General features: G+C 44.3%; 1 protein-coding gene across 2 annotated transcripts; it reads right to left on the bottom strand.

The window, feature by feature from the left end:
• Positions 1-148: 148 nt before the first annotated feature.
• On the bottom strand, positions 149-20,890 carry ZBTB33 (zinc finger and BTB domain containing 33). 2 transcript variants are annotated; one of them, XM_043523038.1, is made up of 3 exons: positions 20,737-20,890; positions 19,513-19,921; positions 149-5,308 (listed from the first exon to the last, which is right to left on the bottom strand). In XM_043523038.1, exon 3 carries the CDS (start codon positions 5,304-5,306, stop codon positions 3,252-3,254), a length of 2,055 nt encoding a protein of 684 aa, XP_043378973.1. In that variant the 5' UTR covers positions 5,307-5,308; positions 19,513-19,921; positions 20,737-20,890; the 3' UTR covers positions 149-3,251. The 2 variants fall into 2 exon arrangements, with proteins under 2 accessions (XP_043378973.1, XP_037764340.1); XM_037908412.2 differs by lacking the exons at positions 19,513-19,921; positions 20,737-20,890 and adding an exon at positions 10,121-10,234.
• Positions 20,891-20,926: the final 36 nt, after the last annotated feature.

The raw sequence follows: 20,926 nt of genomic DNA on the forward strand, positions 1-20,926 counted from the left end.
TCAATCCCAGGAATTGGCTTGCTGCCTTCCTAAATTGTCAGGAAGACCTCAGGGGCGGGCGCTGGTCCACAAACCAGTTGCTGAGAATCACAAAATGTCTCAGAAAAGTGGATTGCCCTTGGGAAAAAAAAAACATTCTGCACATCTCTAGAATTAAAACTTTTTATTTTTGCCATAGAAAGCTCTAAGAACTAATATCAAGTATTGGTTAATGAAAAGTAGAACACAACTTTAAAAACTATGTTAAGGAAAAGACTGTACAAGTATATACATTACAGTATTGGTAAAAATGAACAATGTTTCACACAGAGCAGTTGATAGGTAACAGCTGTAGAACCCAATGTTCAATGTATACAGTTGTCAGCTTTTGCATCTTTGTATAAGCTGCATGCCTTAGCAGTACAAAATAAATAAGCAACCTATCAATTTTGTTATCTCCATATTTGTTTTATTTATATATTGGAATGCTGTGGTATGAATTCCCATAGAAGCCACACAGTGAGGACTCTTAGCCATCATTATTACATTTTGTAGCAGATCAGAGTTAACTTTTATATTTGTAAAATGATTTTTAGGTTTGCTATGGGATCTCTGCTGAATGTTGTAATAATATTTATATAAATGCATTTTCAGATTCAATTAGTGTAAAGCCAATTTTTTTTCCAGAGCCAATTTCTTAATATTTACAAAATGTTTTGGATTAAGTCAAACCAGAAGGTAATGATAAAGATTTAAAAAACACAAAACAAAACCAAAACCCACCCTAAGTACAATAGCCAGAAATCTAAATATAAAAGTCTATTGCCCCATAAAGAGTTTAAAAGAAGGGATCTAACATGTTTCCAATCCAATAAATACTGGAAGTGAAGTTTAAAAAAAGTTTATTTTACATGACCTCTGGACTTTGGATATTGAAGCTCACTTCCAAGGAAAACTGAAGACTGAGACACACATGCAGGCCCGAGTCTTCTGGCAAAATTACACCTTTTGAACCACCAATTTTCCAGTTTTTTTTTCTAAAGAGACACCTTAGTAGGCACAGTTCAACTTAAGGTTTAAACCTTATCAGCAGCAAATATTGATAGCCATTATTACTGGATATATATTCTGCAAGGCAAGCTTAATTCCAGATGTTTCACACTAGGTTAATTTACAATATACCCTCAATGTTTTTCATGACATGAGGCCATGAAGCTTTTATCTAGCACACAGTGAGGTAAGTCAGTACAACCTGTGCTATTATAGGCAATCAATATTTATTTCTTTGAAAGGATTATGTGTAACTGCTGAAATGCCATCTATGAAACTCAAACAACATTCAATCTATCACATTTTAAAATATTCCTGATGCCCAAAGAGCAATTTTTATCAACATCTACACAAAATCAACCTACTTTATGATTTGACAATGCACATAGTTTTGAATTAAATCCTAGTTCCTAATTTTAAAAGGGTAAATTTACAATATAAAAACATTTATACATATTGTATTCTTAGCCTAGAAAACAGAAGTGCTGCATACTATACCTAGTAGCTAAACAAATTCTCTTTTCCTCTTCCCATTATTACAAATACTGATTTCTGGTACCCGTTAATTATAGCTTTAATTATATTTGAACCATTTACCTTGAAATATAACTTATCTTTCTGGAAATTTAAGATTGAAGGTCATAAGGTGAAGAAATGTTGGTCTGAACATGAAATAAATGTTTTTTTTTTAAACATGAATATGAGAAGAAAAATCCTAAAGTGTGATTTCGGTAAGAGATTTAATGAAAGGTTACTGATAACTAACACTATGCACAACAATTCTTTTCAGTCCTCTATAAACCTCTGTTTAATTTTCATATTACCATTTACAAAAATTCAACAAGTTACTAAATCAGAAATGCTAGACTATGTGACTGTGCTGATAGTACTGAAAGTAAACTAGCATTTCTTGTTCTAGTTGAACTTTTACTAAACTATTTTCCAAGTGCCTAAATATGTACCAATTGCATGGGAAAGGAGGGATATTATTAAAACTGAAAATGAATATTGATATGCCTATGCCATGGAACCTATATAAACGCATTTAAAAAAAAAAAAAAAAAACCAACTTGATTATTGATTTAGTCCTCCTGACAGCAACACTTCCCATTGGGAAAAGTTTTCAGTACTTCATTAAAAATCTAGCTAAACAGGCCTGTAAAATCTGTAGTAGTCTCAGCTACAGAGCTGAGGCATCATTTACATTACTTCTCCGTTTCAGGAAGCATATTCTGCAGTCTTCCACTAGGAAAAGTATTATAAAAATGTTCAAAATATCTGATGAAAGCCTTTTGACAAAATGAACAAAACAGGAAAGCAGCAACTCATTCTAAATAATCAGCATACTCTTTAATAATAAGAAGGTCTGACATTATTCCTCAGGATTTTAAAAACGTGCTGCAAAACTCAATCTTTCTCTTCAATGTTCTTTTTTGTCGATATCGTAGCTTGATATTTTTCCCCATTGCAAAAAAGAATAAAATATAATGGTCCAGCCACTGAATACTCTGCTTACCGTACTGACAAATATAAATAAAGTGTGTTCAGTTCAGCCCAAACTGAACTTTTCTTATCAGTATGAACATTTTCACAAAGAGAATTGGTTCATTTTGACCAGAAAAACAAAACTAAGATGCTGGTTCAAAAATACACTGCTCCAAACAAATGGATCAGTTAGTTTGGACCCTTGCAGTAATACACTATTCAGAGTTAATGTATGAGCAGTGGGATTTTTTAAAATCATGCCATATCCAAGAGGCTATGCTGAACCTCTTAGTGTGGTCTTGGTGTTAACATCTAAAGAGAATTCAGCATTAAAGTGCTAACATGAAAGAAAAAGTTTCTGTAATAAATGTTTCAAGGTATGGGAAAATACCCCACTTATTTTAGAAGAAAAACAATGTTTCAAATTATTTAAGGAAACTGTACCTTGTCAAGCTATAACTTTCCTTTTTTTTTTTAAATGAAAATTAACGAACTAGAAAAAACACTGACAGCTCCTTGGAAATATCTTATTCTGTATTCAAGTAAACTTTCAGATGAATTGCTACTACAAATGACTTGCAGCTACAAATAATCCATCTAAATACTACCCTTTGATGAGTTGGTAGAACAAGTAAACTTGGTTTCACTTTAACAATTTGTTTTACAATATTTTTAGCAGTTCATTTGAAACAGTTGCACCTTTTCTATACTGAAGCTTTTTCAGCACTTAAAGCATTTCAGTAAGACTCTGGTATTACAAACTCAAATTCAGTACTACCCTCTGATAGATTTTGTTTAAAAAGTGATTCACTTCCCTGCTGAATGAAAATATCATCCCAGGTCATTGGCTTGGTTGGAGGATTAGAAGTTGTTCCTTCAGCATCATCTTTTCCTGCACCAACACGATAAACAAGTCCATCCTCATTTATTACAGGTATACTGCTTGAACGATCAGTAATATATGCATATTGTCTGATCTGTAAAGACCTGCAAGGATGCAAACGATAAAGCTTGGTATCTCCAGAAGGGTCTTGACTATGAACTGATCTTATATGTGAAGCCATAACCTGATAATTGATGAAAGATTTCCCACATGTCAAACACTGGTACCTTCGCTCACCAGTGTGGTGAATTTCATGTTTTGTACGGTATTCTGCAAGAGGGAAAACTTTTTCACAGTATCGACATGGATACTTCTTCTCCCAGGAATGAACGTTAAAGTGTCTCCGCAAACTTGTCAGACACACATAGGATCTCTTGCATACAATACAAATGTAGTAGACCCTTCCATCCACTATGAGCTCATAGTGATCATCATGCTTTAGCTTCATGCGTTTTCTGTTGGCAGGATCATCACCAGATGTTCTCGGCATCTCGTCAAGTTTGACTTCTCCTTCATCTGGGTCATCTTTTACAGGAATTACTATGTCATATGTATCTTCACCAATATTTGCATAAACCTTACAACCTGTTGACAAGCCTTCTATTTCAGTAGCTGTATCTAAAGTTATGATCTTCTGACCTTCCATCACATGTTTTGATGCTATACCCGCAGAAGAATCCTTGTTGCTTCCAGTAAGAACATCTGAGATTTTTATTTTAAACTCTCCGGGTTTGGAAGATGGTTCCTGTGGAAAAGTAACAACCTGTTTTTTCTGTACACCTGATCCTTCAAATGCAGCTACTTTGGGGGGAGAAGATTGCTGAACCAAAGAACTGCTACTGACTGAACCTGGACTAGATGAGCTAATGATATCATCATCTTCCACATCTTCCTCCTCCTCTTCTTCCTCCTCCTCCTCAACAGCATTTGTTTCCATTTCAGTTAAAGACTCATTATTAGATGGCTGTTGATTCTCCCCAAGCAAATTAACTGTAGGAGACACGTGTTGTTGATGTGAGGAACTGACACTTAGTGATGAATTAAGTTGAGACTGATTTAGCAAAATGATGTTGGGGGTCAAATGCTTTGGAGTTGAGGAGTCAAGTGATTCAGCACTAGTTTGCGTTTGGTTTGGATTGGGTTGGTTGGCAGAGGAAGTGAGTTTTTGAGTTGCTGCAATACTAGTTAGAGGGGGAGATCCACCAGTGCTACAGGACGTTTGGTCAGAAACCACAGCAGGATTTGGGCAAGGTTGGCTCTGTGCCACTGCACTGGTCTCTGGAGAACGCTCCTTCGCAGGCACAATTTCAGAGCAAAAGATGACATCATCATCATCATCATCTGAATCACTCACTGTAATTTTTGTAGTTTCATATTCTTCACCATGTAAGGAAAATGATTCTGTTATAACAGGCATCCCACCAATTACATGTTGACTCACATGTTTTGTTGGGGATATTTGTGTTTCAAGACTCTCTTGATCTGAGCTAGAAGGTAAAGTTTCTGAAGTACCATCCTGGATGCCACCAGATAAGCTTTTTACTTGTGACAGAGGTACACCCAGTTCTGCTATAAATTTAACTCCCAGTAATTGCCCTGATTTAATCAACTCATCAAGTAAGTCTGATCGAACTCGGATTATTTTTGAGCTATATATATAGTTGAGTATTTCTGCAAAAATCTCTGCTCTTATAAAGCTCAGTTCCACCACTTGCCCAGCAACTGAGAAAAGCTGGTGAAAATACGTGCTAGAAGCAGAAAGGACATTTCTGTGGGCTCGAAATTTGCGGTCCTCCACGATGACCGTAACATCACAAAAAAGTCCATGGTCACGTTGTTCATTCAAAGACTGGAGCAGCATTCCAGAGTACTGGGTGTCTGTTGCAGAAATCAGTTTTTTTCCCTCCATTCCTTCAGAAAGAAAAGTAAAAGGAACCGTGTTAGTTTACAGAATTTATAACATTTTCAGCTGCAGTACAGAATCCTCCCATTCAGAATTTTTTGTTTTTCCCCTGCCCAAACTAAGTCTTATTAATGAGGCCTTGTCTACACCTAATATTTATACCAGCATAGCTATGTCAGTTGAAGGGGTGAAAAAACCACACCCCAACCAACATACCTATGTTGACAAAACCCCAGTGTAGGCACAGCTAATGTCATCTGGGGAGGTGGTGTTCCTACACTGGCAGAAAAACTCTGTCAGAGTATTCTGCCACTACATTAGAGAGCTACTCATAGCTACATGCCAGTATAGGTTTAGCAGCGCAGACAAAGTTTGATTCCCACTGGTAAACAGTCCATATACTGTATTGCTCGTAAGTTTCATGATTTCTGCTACTTGTTCTCCATAGCTGTAAATATATCCAAAGGTCTGTGTTCAATAAAATGAGAAACTCAACTGAGTAATAACCAACAAAGCGTTAGCTGGAGACACCATTAACTTAAGGTCAATGTCAAATCAACATAATCAAGATTTAGGCTCTGTAAAGCTACAGTTTTTAAAAAAAAATTAAAAATAGAAATATTTAAAAAACAAAAAAGTTTCACATGTAAATATAAGCAACCATGCAAAATTGTCCTGAGTTAATTACAAGCGCAGCTAACAAAATTATGCATGTGCTCTTTGCCACAATGACTGATGCTAATAAAAAAGCTATGGATATTTTACTCCCTGTCCAAAAAAATACAAAAAACAAAACAAAAAATTTACTTGCCCCATGGGAGCAGAAATTTGCAAGCCTACCCTACCATGTTTGCAACCCAACTACTGCAGTATTATGCTAAGGAAGGAGAGCCAGAAAGTGAAATCAACAGGTCTATTTTCATCTCCCAGTACAATATTTCAGTACAATGCAAAACCATCAGTACAGTGAAAAGGAAAGATTTTTTAAATGATTTTATAAATTAAAAACACAGCTGGCAAGGAAACAAATTTAATGTCAATTTTTACCCTGACAGGTCCCTTTACATAGAGAGAATGTCATTTTAGACATGGGTTGGTAGCAACAGATAAAATATTAGATATTAATTACAAATGTCAAACTACTTAAAATGGGAGGTGACCAACTGTTTATCACTATAAAATATTGATAATTACTGACCCGATATTAAGCAAATTTCATGTTCCTTCTTCACTGTAGGTCATTGCAGCCAATTACATAGTCATTTCTTTTTCAAAAGAATTAGCACAAGTAAAAAGTACTTTAGAATGCTACTTCTTTGGAGAAGAAAATGTAGGTATCAAACAACTTTACTTCAAAGCTACTAAATATAACTTGGCTTTCCAAAAATTACTTGGCTTGCAAGTAATATTGTAGCATTATCAGGACTATCATTGACATCTTGTTTTTACTGCAAAAAGAAATATGAACTTTTTGGTTTAAAACCAATACTAATTAAATATCAATTATTTCCCTTTATGGTGTCAAGCAATGTCAAAAGAACACAAAAGATACTAACCCTTACAAATGGGTAAACTCTGAGCACCCTGCCAACAACCTCAGCCTCTTAATTGTGGGAATTCAAACACTTGTGTTTTAAATAAAAATCTCTACATGTCAATGAAGAGAGAGGTTCAGTTGCCTCCTGCCTGCTCAGAGGGCAATTTAAGCAACACAAACAGAAAGAATCAAATACACTGTGGTTTGTCTGTCTAGATAGCTACTGAGGATCTGCAACAAGAATCAGCCCTGGGGAAGAACCAAGGGCTGCAACACAACCATTTTGAAAGACGACTGGGGGGGGGGGAGACCCAGTAGGAAACAAACATGGGGGATTAGCCTATGTATCAATTGAAACCCCCTTTTCAACAGTCCCATCAAGAAATATTAACAATGCCTTGCCAGTAAGTCTTTATAATATAAAATAATCTTAAAATACAGGTGATGCAAGTATCATGGAGGAGAAGAAAGACTTCAAGGTTAAGGAGCAGATGATTAAATACTGGAGCAGCTTGCTAGACCTCCACATGCAGGAGTGTGCATGTTTGATTGCATTGTTATGCCTTGCAGGAGTGGCAGCATGGGAGGACAGGACACAGAAGGAGATTAGTAAAACTCTCAGATAGGGTACTGCAGGTGTGTGAGCAAAGAGGGAGTGCAGAGGTTGCAGGCAGCAGCATGAAGAGGGCGAGGACAACAATACATGGTAATGGTGGCAGATGGGGGTGGGAGCAGCTGCATGGGATGGGGTGGGGATTGTTGTGCCTGGAAGCAGTATAGGGAAATAAAAAGGCACCTCAAACTAGCAGATTGTGGAGGTGAACTGCTTTAGCTGGGAAGACGGACCTCTGTGAATATTAACTAGAAGATTAAACAGGGGGTTGAACTTTTGTTCCTTATAGCAAGATGGGTGGGAATGCTGTGTATAGAGGATTAAGGGGGACTTGTATTTATACAGGAACTGTAGAGGGGAGGTAAGGCAGAGCATATAAGGAGAGCTGCACTGTTGTCACTTTTCAAAGGGGAAAGTGTGTACACTTTAATTACAGAAGACTAGAAGGCTGAGCTTGGGGAATTCTGGGTGCCATATTGTCGGACTAAGTATAGGGCTGGATACAGGAGAGCTGCTATGATACAAGGGGATTGAGAGTCTGAGGATTGTGGCTTCGTTAGTGGGGCAATTTGAGGATGCATTTCCCCACAACCACTGTTCCAATATGCAACCCCATTTCTGACTTCAATATTAAGCCTTGGGTAAGAGGGTTGGGGGTTAGATATTGGAGGCTGGATATCGCGGGTATAGGGAGTATGTGGGGAAGCTGGTAATTGAGGGAACTGTGCATGGGGTGTTTATATAAGGCTATAGGCCAGATATTGGGAGCCAGGTGAGATATTGTGAGGAGAGTATCGGAGGCTGGAAGTTTGGGTAGTAGGTACTAGACATGGGGTGTGTATAGCGCTGGGTAAGGAAGGGGCAATGAGCTGGGCTACTGGGGGGCTGGGTAGGGAGCGTATAGGGGGCTAGTTGGGGACATAATAGGGGACACAATAGGGGGATATTAGGGGCTGGGTAGGGAGGCGTGAGGTGGGATTTAGGTGGGACACAGAGCACTGGATGGGGTGGTGAGGTGGGTTCTAGGTGGAGGGCTGGGGGTGGGGCATATGAGGCTGGGTAAGAACAGTAAGGTGGCATATGGGTGAGGGCAGACAGATGGGCTTTCGGTGGGGGCTGGGGAAAGGAAATGGGGGGGGACGGGTGAGGACAGGGAGGTGGGATCTAGATGGGGCCTGGGGAGCTGGAGACTGGAGGAGGGGAGGGGAGGGAGGTGAGATCTAGCTTGGGCATGGGGGGCTGGAGCAGGCACATGAGGCTGGGTAAGAGCAATGAGTGGGGATCTGTGGGAGGGCTGGGAGGTGGGATCTAGGGAGGTGTGGGGGGCTGGGTAAGAGCAATGAGGTGGGAACTGTGGGGGCTGGGGGACATGCGAGGTGGGATCTGTGGGGGGCTGGGGCAGGCACATGAGGCTGGGTAAGAGGAGTGAGGGGGGATCTGTGGGAGGCTGGGGGAGGGGAGGACAGGGAGGTGGGATCTAGGCCGGGGGGTCTGGAAAGAGCCGTTAGAAGGGATCTGTGAGGCACTAGGGAACATGTGAGGGGCGATCTGGGGGACGGCAGGGGCGTGGGATCTAGGCAGGCATGGGGGGCTGGGTAAGAGTGGGGGGGCATTTGTGGGGGGGAAGGGCAGGGATCTAGGCGGGTGTGGGGGGCTGGGTAAGAGCGGTGAGGCGGGATCTGTGGGGGGCTGTGGTCAGTGGAAGCTGGGGGGCCGGGTAAGGGGGGGGTGAGGTGGGATCTGTGGGGCACTGGGAAGAGCAGTGAGGGGGTGATCTGTGGGGGGCTAGGGGACATGTAAACCTGGGTGAGGAAGGATCTATGGGGGGCTGGGGCTGGCATGTGGGGGGCTGGGTAAGTGGGGTGAGATGGGATCTGTGGGGCGCTGGGGTAGGTGGAAGATGGGGGGGCTAGGTCAGACACGTGGGGGGCCGGGCAAGAGGGATGAGATAGGATCTGTGGGGGGCTGGGAAGAGCAGTGAGGGGGGATCTGTGGGGCAGGCACATGGGGGGCCGGGTGAGATGGGATGAGGGGGCTGTGGCAGGCACGTGGGGGGCCGGGTGAGATGGGATGAGGGGGCTGGGGCAGGCACGTGGGGGGCTGGGAAGAGCAGTGAGATGGGATCTGTGGGGGGGGCTGGGGGACATGTGAGGCTGGCTGAAGGGGGATCTGTGGGCGGCTGGGAAGAGCAATGAGGGGGGGATCTGTGGGGCAGGCACGTGGGGGGCCGGGTGAGGGAGGTGACATGGGATGAGGGGGCTGGGGCAGGCACGTGGGGGGCCGGGTGAGATGGGATGGGGGGGCTGGGGCAGGCACGTGGGGGGCTGGGAAGAGCAGTGAAATGGGATCTGGGGGGGCTGGGGTAGGTGAAAGCGGGGGAGGGGGGCTGGGGCGCTTTCCGCCCGGGGCGGGGGGGGCGGCTCTGGCTGCTCCTCTCCCGCCCCCCCGGCCTAAGGGGCAGCGGGGGGGCCCGGACCGGCCGAGCGGGGGGGGGGCGCGAGCCGCTGGCCGGGGGGAGGGGCAGAATCTGCCCACACAAAGCGGGGAGCCGCCGCCGCTTCCTGCTTCCTGCGAGGGGAGCGGAGCCGGAGCCGGAGCCGCCGCCGAGGAGAGGGGCCCCCCCGGGGGCCGGCGGGCCCAGGCCGCGGCGTGGGGGAGGGTCCCGGGTACCTGCGCTCCGAGAGCCGCGCTCCTTCCGCCAGCAGACAACGGGCACCAGCTCGCCAGCAGCCGCCGCGGCCCCGCCCGCCGCCGCACCACCCCCGCCACGCGGCCGCCAGGGGGCGCTGCCCCGCCGGCCGCCGCGCTCCCTGCCCGCCCCGAGCGCGCTCGGCTCCCTTCGGAGCGCGCCCCCAGCGCCCTCGGCCCCGCTCGGCTGCTCCCGGAGCGCCCGCGCCTCGGGGGCGGGGCGGGCCGGGCTCGGCGCGGGGCAGCGCGGCCCCGAGCCGGGCCTTGACGTGCCCGGCCTGGCTGGGCCCCGGCGCGGGTGCCAGGGCGTCCCTCGCACGTGGGCCGCCCCCAGCCCTGCCCGCTGGGGCAGCGCCGCTAGGGCCTGCTGGCGCCGGGCCCTGCCCTGGCGGGACCAGCTCGCCGGAGTGGGAAATCGGGACTTTTTTCGGGGGGGGGTAGTTGCCTATATAAGACAAAGCCCCTAATATTGGGCTGTCTGGTCACCCCACCAGCAAGGGTGCGGCTCTGCTGCTGGTAACCCTGTAAGGAGGCCTGGGATGGGGCTTTCTGCCCCTGGGAGCCACAGCCCGATCAGGAATAGCGTGGCCGCCGGGGCCTTATCTTAAGGGACTGTCCTTCATTTCATTGACTGGTCTCTTAGGGGTGACCCTAGGGTTGCCAACCCTCCAGGAGTGGCCTGGCATCTCTGAGAATTAAAGATTAATCTTTAATTAAAAAGAACAGGAGGACTTGTGGCACCTTAGAGACTAACCAATTTATTTGAGCGTAAGCTTTCGTGAGCTACAGCTCACTTCGTCGGATGCATTGAGCTGTAGCTCAGGAAAGCTTACGCTCAAATAAATTGGTTAGTCTCTAAGGTGCCACAAATCCTCCTGTTCTTTCTACTGAAAATGTTAGTCACCTAAATAGGTTTTATCAACAAATGAAGGAGTTTTAAACAGTCTGATAAAAATCCATTCCCGTCTTAGCTCTACTGTCACTTAGTAATCTCTGGTGACATCACCATTACTAACTCCTCAATCATCACAGTCTTTCATCTTCAACAGAACCTGCTAAAGTCAAAACCCAACAAGCCCATTTTCTTTTTAAATAACTTCAGGTCTTTATACATCATAAAAAAGCAATGGGGCAATAGCCTCAGCGTTTTCCCTTTGCAGGCCATCTTCAAATGGAAAGGCTAGAGCACCTGGAGATGTCTTCTTGCGATGAAGAAACATTTTGTCTTGGCCGAACAGAGCGATGGATGGGACCAAGTGATGAGATTCACCATTGCCCTGTACTTTGTGTGGTCACGTACCTGCTTTGCAATGTGGGAATGACTACAAGAGATGCAGTGCAATGGTTAACTGGGCGTTCTCAGTTTACATTATTTAGAGACTATAACTTATCCTGTCAAGAATCAGTGATTTTGTGGTGAGCTAATCCTCCTAGAGGCTTGAACTAACACTTTAAAACCTCAGATAGTGATGAGCCACAGTGTTAGAACACTGAAGACGTGAGAAGTAATTCTTTCATTCTACTGTGCACTGATAAGGCCTCACCTGGAGTATTGTGTCCAGTTCTGAGTGCCACGTTTCAGGAAAGATATGGACAAATTGCAGAAAGTCCAGAGGAGAGTAACAAAAATGATTAAAGGTTTACAAAACATGACCTTTGAGGAAAGAGTGAAAAAATTGGGTTTGTTTAGTCTGGAGAAGAGAAGACTGAGGTGGATATGATAAGTTTTCACATACATGAAAGATTGCTCCAAGGAGGAGGGTGAAAAATTGTTCTTAACCTCTGAGGATAGGAAAAGAAGCAATGGGCTTAAATTGCATCACGGGAAGTTTAGGTTGGACATTAGGAAAAACTTCTTAACTGTCAAGGCAGTTAAGCACTGGAACAAATTGCCGAGGGAGGTTGTGGCGTCTCCATCATTGGAGGTTTTTAAGACCAGGTTAGACAAACACCTGTCAGGAATGGTCTAGTTGTTACTTAGTTCTGCCTTGAGAGCAGGGGACTGGACTACAGGATCTATTGAGGGCCCTTCCAGTCCTACACTTCTATGCATTCTTCCACATCCTGGAAACCCTGCTGGAGTTGGTATGCACACTCCTAACACAAAAACTAGGCAAGGGGAGTTGTTAATACTTTCAGGCAGAAATCAAGCAAGGACAATTATAGCCCCAGAGATTTCAGAAAGTTCTAAGCATGTTAAAACAGAGTGAAAATGGAAACTATTTGATTCTAACCACTTCCCCAACAAATTGTCTCTAATCTTCCTGTGTAAGCCTGCTGAGAAAGTGCTCATAGACCAGCAGCAGCAGCTTATCTCCCACAACTTCTCAGTTACTGTCCTGATTGCAGACCAGAGATGTTACTGTTTGCACTGATCTAATGGCTATAGACCCATACCAGTAGCAGGTCAAATCTTTGAAAGGTCCCGAGTGAAAGCAAAATACAAAACTGTATGTAGTACAGACATGAGTGCGCTAAAAGGCATAACAGCAAGTCTGGTTGTATCTGACAAAGTCATTCCTCACGGCTAGACCTATGCGGTAAGTTCTGCAGAGAGCCAGCCTAGAGCAAGCTGGGTTGAGTTGTGCCTCTCTCTTTTAGGAAGAGCCTGTTTAGTCTCTCTCTGGTTTGGGGTTCTTGTCTGTTACCATTCTGAATACTAAGAAATAAAGTCAAGTGTTATGTTGCAGCCTTGCAGCAAGAGTATTTTATGTTTTTATCTAATTTCTCTTTGTAGATCGTAACCATAGCACTAAGCACCCTGATGCCCTATGACTATTATTTATTTTTATTATTTGCATTACAGTAGCACCTAGAAGCCAGATGCTGTACAAACATAGCTACTTTCAGCTCATCTCAAGATCTGACCTATTGGTAAAAACAATGAGGCGTCCTTGTGGCACTTTAAAGACTAACAAATTTATTTGGGCATAAGCTTTCGTGGGCTAAAACCCACTTCATCAGATGCATCAGGAGTGGAACATACAGTAGGGAGGTATAAATACACAGCATATGAAAAGATGGGAGTTGCCTTACCAAGTGGGGGGTCAGCACTAATAAGCCAATTCAATTTAAGTTGGAAGTAGGCAATTCTCAAGTTGACAAGAAGGAGTGGAAATCACTTTTGTAGTGTTCGTGAGGCCAATGTAAATGAGGTGGCCCATTTCAAACAGTTGACATGAAGGTATGAGTATTTAGCAAGGGGAACCTATTGGTAGCTATACTCGTGGCCTTCAATACTGTTATGAGGTGCCACTGCTTCATCTCTGACATCTAACAGGTGTCGAAGGAGCTGTGCTAATATGGCTTTCCACTTTCCACTCAGACCCTCAAGAATTGTGATGGGCAGCTTCTCTTCAACCAGAGGGTCCTCACCCATAGAGTCATGCAGAGCTCACTGGTGTGACCTCTTTTGCACAACTTATATAAGATTACTGGGGGAGACTGTAAGCTGCTATGGGCATCGACATGCTGACAAAACACTTACTAAACTGTGTCTCTGCTGTCTTAGTGGCTAAAAGGGATAAAGAGAACTGGATAAAAATTAGCTGGCTTAAGCTGAATCCAGGAAAGATGAAGGTGACGAGGGGGATCAGGAGAAGCATTTTGAGGATCCCGGAGGAACTATGATTTTGCCATCAGTACAGGATGCTTGCTCTCCAGTTAAGTGAGGCACAACCTCAGAGTCCCTCTGGACTCATCATTGTTCAGAGACATCCAGATAGTAGCAGGGGCTAAATATGTTTTATCCATCTTTAGTTGCCCAAGAGGCTGTGCCTTTTCCTCTCAGATGTGGATTTTGCCACAAAGATCCTGGCTTTTGTTGTTATCTAAAGACTGAAAAATGCAATATAAAATCAAATGTTGTTCCATGAAATTCACAGTGGGCCAAGGTAGTCATTGGCATACATAAGTGCAACTCCACCACTGCATGCACCAGTGGTAAACTGGATCCTGCCCGGCAGGTGAAATTGTCTGGAATACGTGTGTTGACAGTCCCTGTGTTTGTTTATCTGATGACAGAGTGTTCTGTGTGGAGGGCACTCAACTCAGAAATTTGCTTCCTCAGGTTGGTGTGACAGAGCAGTTGTGTTATTTGTTTACTCAGGCAGTTCTTGAGAGTGGGTTGAATGAGGAGGGTCTTGATTTGGGGGTGTTCTGGGCCAAGGTGTTCAAAGCACCGCAGGCCGGCAGAGGTACTCTGGAAAACGAGACCCACACACAGCTAAGCAGCGAGTTATTGGCTTTATTGAAGTTTAGTGACACACCCGCAACGGGGACTCCAAGCGTTGCTGTCACGGAGGCGGAGAACCCAGCACACCGGAGCTTTGCCTGGGACGGAGTCCGACGAAGGGGTAAACAGCGAGCCCTAATAAGCAGTACACAAACTTATCTCATGAATATATAATAAGGTACTTCCCAACAGGGGCTTTCCGCGACCTGCACAGGGCCCTGCAGGGCAGATAGAACGGGCCGAAACCGGTTAGAGTTGGTTCTCCATGTCCTACAGCGACCGGGCGGCCTCGAGAAAGTGGAAGTTCCCTAGCTAGGCCGTAACAAAGTCTTCCGCAGTCCCTTACAGCGGGGGTGGGGGGGAAGAGTTCTTTTAGGATTATCCTTGATGTGTTGTCAGTTTAGATGTATGTTTTTGTTGTTCATATTTTTATTGTCAATGATAGCAACACGGGAACTATATACATCAACAAAAAACTATACTGGACCCAATTATCCTGTCCTATCTGTAACCCTGATGTCTTAACAGAGTTAATGATAAAGTGGGGAAAAAACAGCCTCCTTCTTAGCATCTACCTTAAAATGGTGCTTTTCATTCAGTTTTCTCTCTGTGAAAGAGTCTTCTGATTTACTTATTACATGACGGGATTACTTTAAGTATACAAACCATTGCTTTCTTGTCAAAAGAACAACTGATGGTCAAAACCAAATCATTTTCCTGCCTTTCAGCTTTCTCCCTTAATGAGATAATCTCTTTTCTTTCGCACCTGTTTTCAGTCGTAAGCCTTAACAGCCAACACTTCAAAAATAAAATGGACACTGATTTGGGTGGGCCTGTTTTTGGGAGCCCTACTTGAGCTGCCTGGACCAGATCCTCAAAGATATTAGACACCTAACTCCCACTGAAATCAGTAGGAGTTAGGCAACTAAATACCTTTGAGGAGCTTGCCCCCTTGGGCCTCAATTTCAAAAAGTGCTGAGCATCCAGAGCTCCTGAAAATCAGGTTCCAGTTGTTAGGCACCCAAAATCACTGGCCAGTCTAAAAAAAATGGAGATCTAAATCTATTGTCTAGCTCTGAAATCAGTTTTTCTTCCAAGCCAGCATCATTTTCTCCTTTTTCAAGTTGTGCAGAAGGTTTATTGTGATACCTTCTGATTTCACACAGTGAAGTCTGCATCAGAGAAGCACTAGCTGCCTCTCTGATCCTCTTTATAATTAGGGCCCTATCAAATTCATCCTCCATTTTGGTCAATTTCACGGTCACAGGATTTTAAAAACTGTACATTTCATTATTTCAGATATTTAAATCTGAAATTTCAGTGTCGTAACTCTAGGGGTCCTGACCTAAAAGGGAGTTTGGTGGGGGTTGCAAGGTTATTGTAGGGAGGTTGCAGTATTGCGCGCCTCCCCCCCCCCACTTCCGCCCTGCTGCTGGCAGCGGTGCTGTCTTCAGAGCTGGGCAGCCGGAGGGCGGTGGCTGCTGACTGGGAGCCCAGCTCTGAAAACAGCACCACCACCAGCAGCAGCGCAGAAGTAAGTATGGTATTGCTACCCTTACTTCTGTGCTGCTGCCTGCAGAGCTGGGCCCTCGGCCGGCAACTGCCAGTCTCTGACCACCCAGCTTGGAGGGCAGCAGCACAGAAGTAAGGGTGGCTTGGTATGGTCCTGCCACCCTTACTTCTGTGCTTCTGCTGGCAAGGCGCTGCCTTCAGAGCTGGGCACCTGGCCAGCAGTTGCTGTTCTCTGGCCACCCTGTTCTGAAGGCAGTGCAGAATTAAGGGTGGCAATATTACAATAACCTTGTGACTTTCCCTTTTGGGCCAGGACCCCCAGTTTGAGAAACGCTGGTCTCCTCTGTGAAATCTGTATAGTATAGGGCAAAAGTACACAAAAGACCAGATTTCATGGAAGAGACCAGATTTCACAGTCCATGACGCATTTTTCATGACTGTGAATTTGGTAGGACCCTATTTATAATCTTGCCACGGTTGGGACAGAGACTCTGAAGCTCTTGCCATCTGGAAAAGCTTTAATATATCTATCCACCTCACCCATTCACCATCTGTTTGCAGAGTTCCAAATTAGAAAGGTCTCGCTCTTTTTTTCTTGCCTACATCTCTTAATCTTGCTTTTCCACCATTATTTTTTATTTAAATCTAAAAAGCATTTTGGGGTGTAGTTCATATATGAAGAACCGTATAAAAGAAAGTAGTACTATAGTGCATTAGATGAACCATATGTATTAGATCCTGTGCACAATTTTGTTAGGGTATTTGATGGGGAAGAACAGTCTTGGGTCAAAGGTACCGTCCTGGGAGTCAGATGGTGTTGTTGGAATTGAAAAGAAAAATGTTAAATACACCGGAACAGCTAGTTTATATGTAAATAAATGATCCGGCTGAAAGTGTGACTGTAAAGTACAAATTCAAGGAATCAATTTATAAGTTGTTGCAGGAAAAAGAAATAATAGTTACAGTTCAGCAATACACGGGAAGTTTGAAATTAAACCATCTTAAGAGTAGTTTTCTTTTTCAAAAAAACCTGTTCAAGGCAGAAATACTTAGGGACAGAGAGCTTTTTTTAAAGACTTAATTCTGGGAGACGGGGGGAAATCTTCAGTCATGATAAAGATTTATACTTAATTTATTTTAAAAGAATAAATAAAATTTGATAAACAGGCACTAAATAATAGAACCAACCTTTCATGAACATGTCAGGAGCCAGAAATACCTACACTGAATATCTAGGTTGAATTTTCAGTAACAATTAAAATATGAGTCATTTTAGCCTGGACTACCTCTAGGGACAGAAATAATATTCTATACAAAGGGCAATATTTTGATGCCGGAAACACTCTGATGCCAGAAGGACTGTAAAACACTAATTTCCATGTCTATTTTTTGTTTTGCATGGCAGTATTTTATGTGTTGGTCGGCTTTTAATATGGTTATAAAGCCTGATTCAATTCCCATGAAAGTCTGTGGAAGACTTTCTGTTAACAGGCCCACATGCTGTTTTACAACTATTAACTAATTAATGCACAGAAGACTCCTGAGAGGTAGGTGAGTATTTTAATCACCATTTTACCAACAGAAAAACTAAAGGAGAGATTCATGGTCTTAGTTTTAGAGGTGATGAGCAACCCCAGCTGCCTTCAGTGCAACTGAAAGCTGAGTGACTTCACTGGGGGCAGGAGGTGCTCAGCTGATTTGAAATTCTGACCTCAAGTTAGTCTAGTTCCACAGACAGATTGTGTCAGAGCTGGGATTAGAACTCAGGCTCGCTGACCTGTACTCAATTCACCTCTCTCCTCCCACTCTCAGTATTAGAATGAAAGTTGTTTGCTTCCACACTTGCTGTGCTAACTTGGGCAGTGCTTCCACTACATTATTTCAGGGTCTTCCACTCTGACTGCCTTCAGCTTCCTGGTACCACTGAGCCTTACCTCATGAAGTCCAGGTTCAGCAGACAACAGTGCAGCTGGGTTAGATTTTCCCTGGACTCATTCAGTGAGCCCTACCACTAACATACGTAGTGTCCTTTTAAAAAAAGTTATCATTATCTAATTTCACTAGAGATTACTCAAAAGCATAAGGCAAGTGATGTCCTCTGATGTTGTCACTGTCATGATCCCCACAGTACTTACGGCAATGGAAGAGGTATCCCAACCTAACTGCATAGAGACATAATATAAGAATACAATGCATTGTGCAGCTCTCTAGTAACTCTCTTTGTACAAGCACGTCTCATGTAAGGCTGTATGTTTACCAATTTCAATATACAATTTGAACAGATTTCTTGCTGCTTCCAGATGCTGCTCATACCACACATTATAGACCTGGTAACTGGAATGGCTGTCCAACTATAAACAAAATTCAGATATATCCTTCTATTTGATTTGATTTTGGCCTACATAACATGGCATAGGCCTTACAGTATGGGATAATATTATGAAATGCTTCTTTGGGTATTTATGGCAAGCTGACTTGATGTCAGGACAATATTATACTGTACTTCCCCACGCAAAAGAAAAACTGTTACCTCCAAACGGGCTTTTTTATTTTTTTTTAATTAAAGAAAACATCCTTGATAAAGATTTCTTCCCCTGGCACCCACCCTAGAAAGCAAAGGGCTGTTTACTTTTATTACATAACTTTCATAACTCTCTGGATTATTACCGTGTTGCTTATTATGATTCTAAGGTGCACCTGTTGTTTAAGGATTTTTTAAAAAAAAGTTAAAAAGAACATGTTTTCCATCCAAACACTAAGTCTCATGTTCTAAGGACTAATGAAAACATAATGTTTTTTTTTTCTTTGTTTTTCATGTTTGTTTATTCCTTCAGTGCTGATGAAATGTTCTACATTGACAGACTGATGCCCTCTATTTATCCAAATAATATTTACAACACTGATAACAGCAATGCCGGTGTCCCTGCTCTCAACCCTGTGCTGGAAAGACCAGTTTTAGAGTGCCAGTGAAAATCAGTTTCCACAACCCACTAAAAACTTGGTCCCAGATTGTGGAGACCTTATTCACATTGGTGAGCAGTCACTCACGTGATAATCACACTGAAGCTAATGGCACTACTACTGTAAGTAACTGTTCACCAACAAGAGTAAAGCCTTTGTGCTGTAAATGCCAACAATATTATTAATGTAAACTGAGATACTGTTTTTGTAGACCCGTTCCTTGAGAACTGGATCAAAGCCACCATAACAACCATCAGATGGAAATAGTTTTTAGTTTCTACCAACTAGGGTTTGACTCATAGTGTTGACCTATATGTGAAAGACTCCATACCACTTATATATGCCCTCAGCCATCCAGCCCCTGAAGTCAAGTTTTCAAACATGAGCACTTTTAAAAAATTACATTTGTTATTTAAAGCCACCTACTTTTAATAACTTTCTATCCATATATTTTTACCACAATAACCACAATGCATCTTAGTCCACTGCAAGCAAATGGAAGCAGATAGCAAATTGCAGATTCTCTCTCTCCCCTATATCCACTTACAGGGAGGGGTTTTGTGGCACCAGTTCTTTGGTTGGGGGAGAGGATTGTTTGGTGTGTGTGTGTGGGGGGGGTTAACTGTTGCAGGAAAACTAAGGGGAAAATGTTGGATCTTGCACTTACACATGAAAGCAGGAAGAGTCTGTCCTTCTAATTTCTTGGGGAAGGGAATTCCATAACCATGAGCTGTCCACTGAAAAAGTGCTGTTTCTACTCATTCTAAATATTGTCCTTGTTGTGGACAGCTCCATCATTCCTGAGAAGTGCAACTGGCTGCATCATTCCTGAGAAGTGCAAGTGTCATGGATGTTAATTCAGGCAGATGAGACACATCCCATTTGAGGAGAGAACTTTGGAGATTAGTACTGTGACTTTGAAGTGTCTATCTGGCATTCAAAGCTTAGTCTGTGTAGTTGCTGACGGCACGAGACTGCAGAGATGCACATCTGCTTTTTGATGTTGGCCAATAATATGGGCTGCTGTATTGTGAGGCTTTTCCAGAACTTGCATACTCATTCCCATGTAGAGGGCACTGTAATTATCAAGAGTAGGCACAATAGAGCATGGATCAGTGAGGCAAAGTCTTTTTATGACAGTACTTTTATTTCACTCAAACCCACTATTCATCCCTTTGACTGAAGCACTGTGAGCAGCTTGCCAGGTTATCACTGTGCGTCTCAGAGCTCGCACAGGACGGGGTGCCGATGACAATGCCAACACACAGGTTTTGGCTGCAGATACTCCTGTTCTCTTTGTGCACTTCCCTCTCCGGCAGGCTTCTGGCTCCTCCTTATTTAATGGCACCTTTGTAGAGCCCCTGATTACATGACCCAGTGACACCTCACGGCAGCAATGGAAGCGGAGGGAACTAGGGGTTGGGATGGGATCCAGAGACCTCTCGCTGCTGCTTGGCTGCCTCAAGTAGGGACTAAAAGCTGCTACCATCGGACGGCTGGGCTGTGAGCTGCGCCAGTGCAGATACGGGCCCCAGGCCGGTTCCCTGGGGCGAATCAGGCTCATCACTGCGGGCAGGGTCACTGGCTCTTGCTCCTCCACAGTGGCTCAGGCCCGCCCCCTCCCCGGAACCTGAGGGGGGGGACCCCATCCCCAGCAGGGGGCGGGGTGTGGTGGGTGGGGGTGTTGAGCTCCCGTCCTGCCCCCTAGCCACAGGGCGGGCTGTTTCCCCTGCACCCGCGTGGGGGGCGGGGGGGGGGGTCGCTCCTGTGCCCTCCCACCTCGGCTCCCGCGCGTGGGGGGCCAGGCTGCCCAGCCGCCAGATGGGGCCCGCGGGGCGCTGCCCCGGCTGCGCTCCTCCCCTCGTTCCCCGCACCGCGTCCGTCTCCTTACCTGGCCCTTCGGTCCCCTGCCCCTTCTCGTGCATCCCGCAACGAAACCTGGCCTAGGAACCAAACCACACAGCCTCGTTGCAGTGCGGTGAGCTAGTGTGTGTGCACTCGGATGTTCCTTTCCTCTTGGCACGAGTACCGGAAGGGTTTGGCGGTAGCACTCGGAAGTTGTTTCCCTGGGGGCGGATGTC

The sequence above is a fragment of the Chelonia mydas genome, chromosome 9 (genome assembly GCF_015237465.2).
Source record: "Chelonia mydas isolate rCheMyd1 chromosome 9, rCheMyd1.pri.v2, whole genome shotgun sequence".
Lineage (NCBI taxonomy): Eukaryota > Metazoa > Chordata > Testudines > Cheloniidae > Chelonia > Chelonia mydas.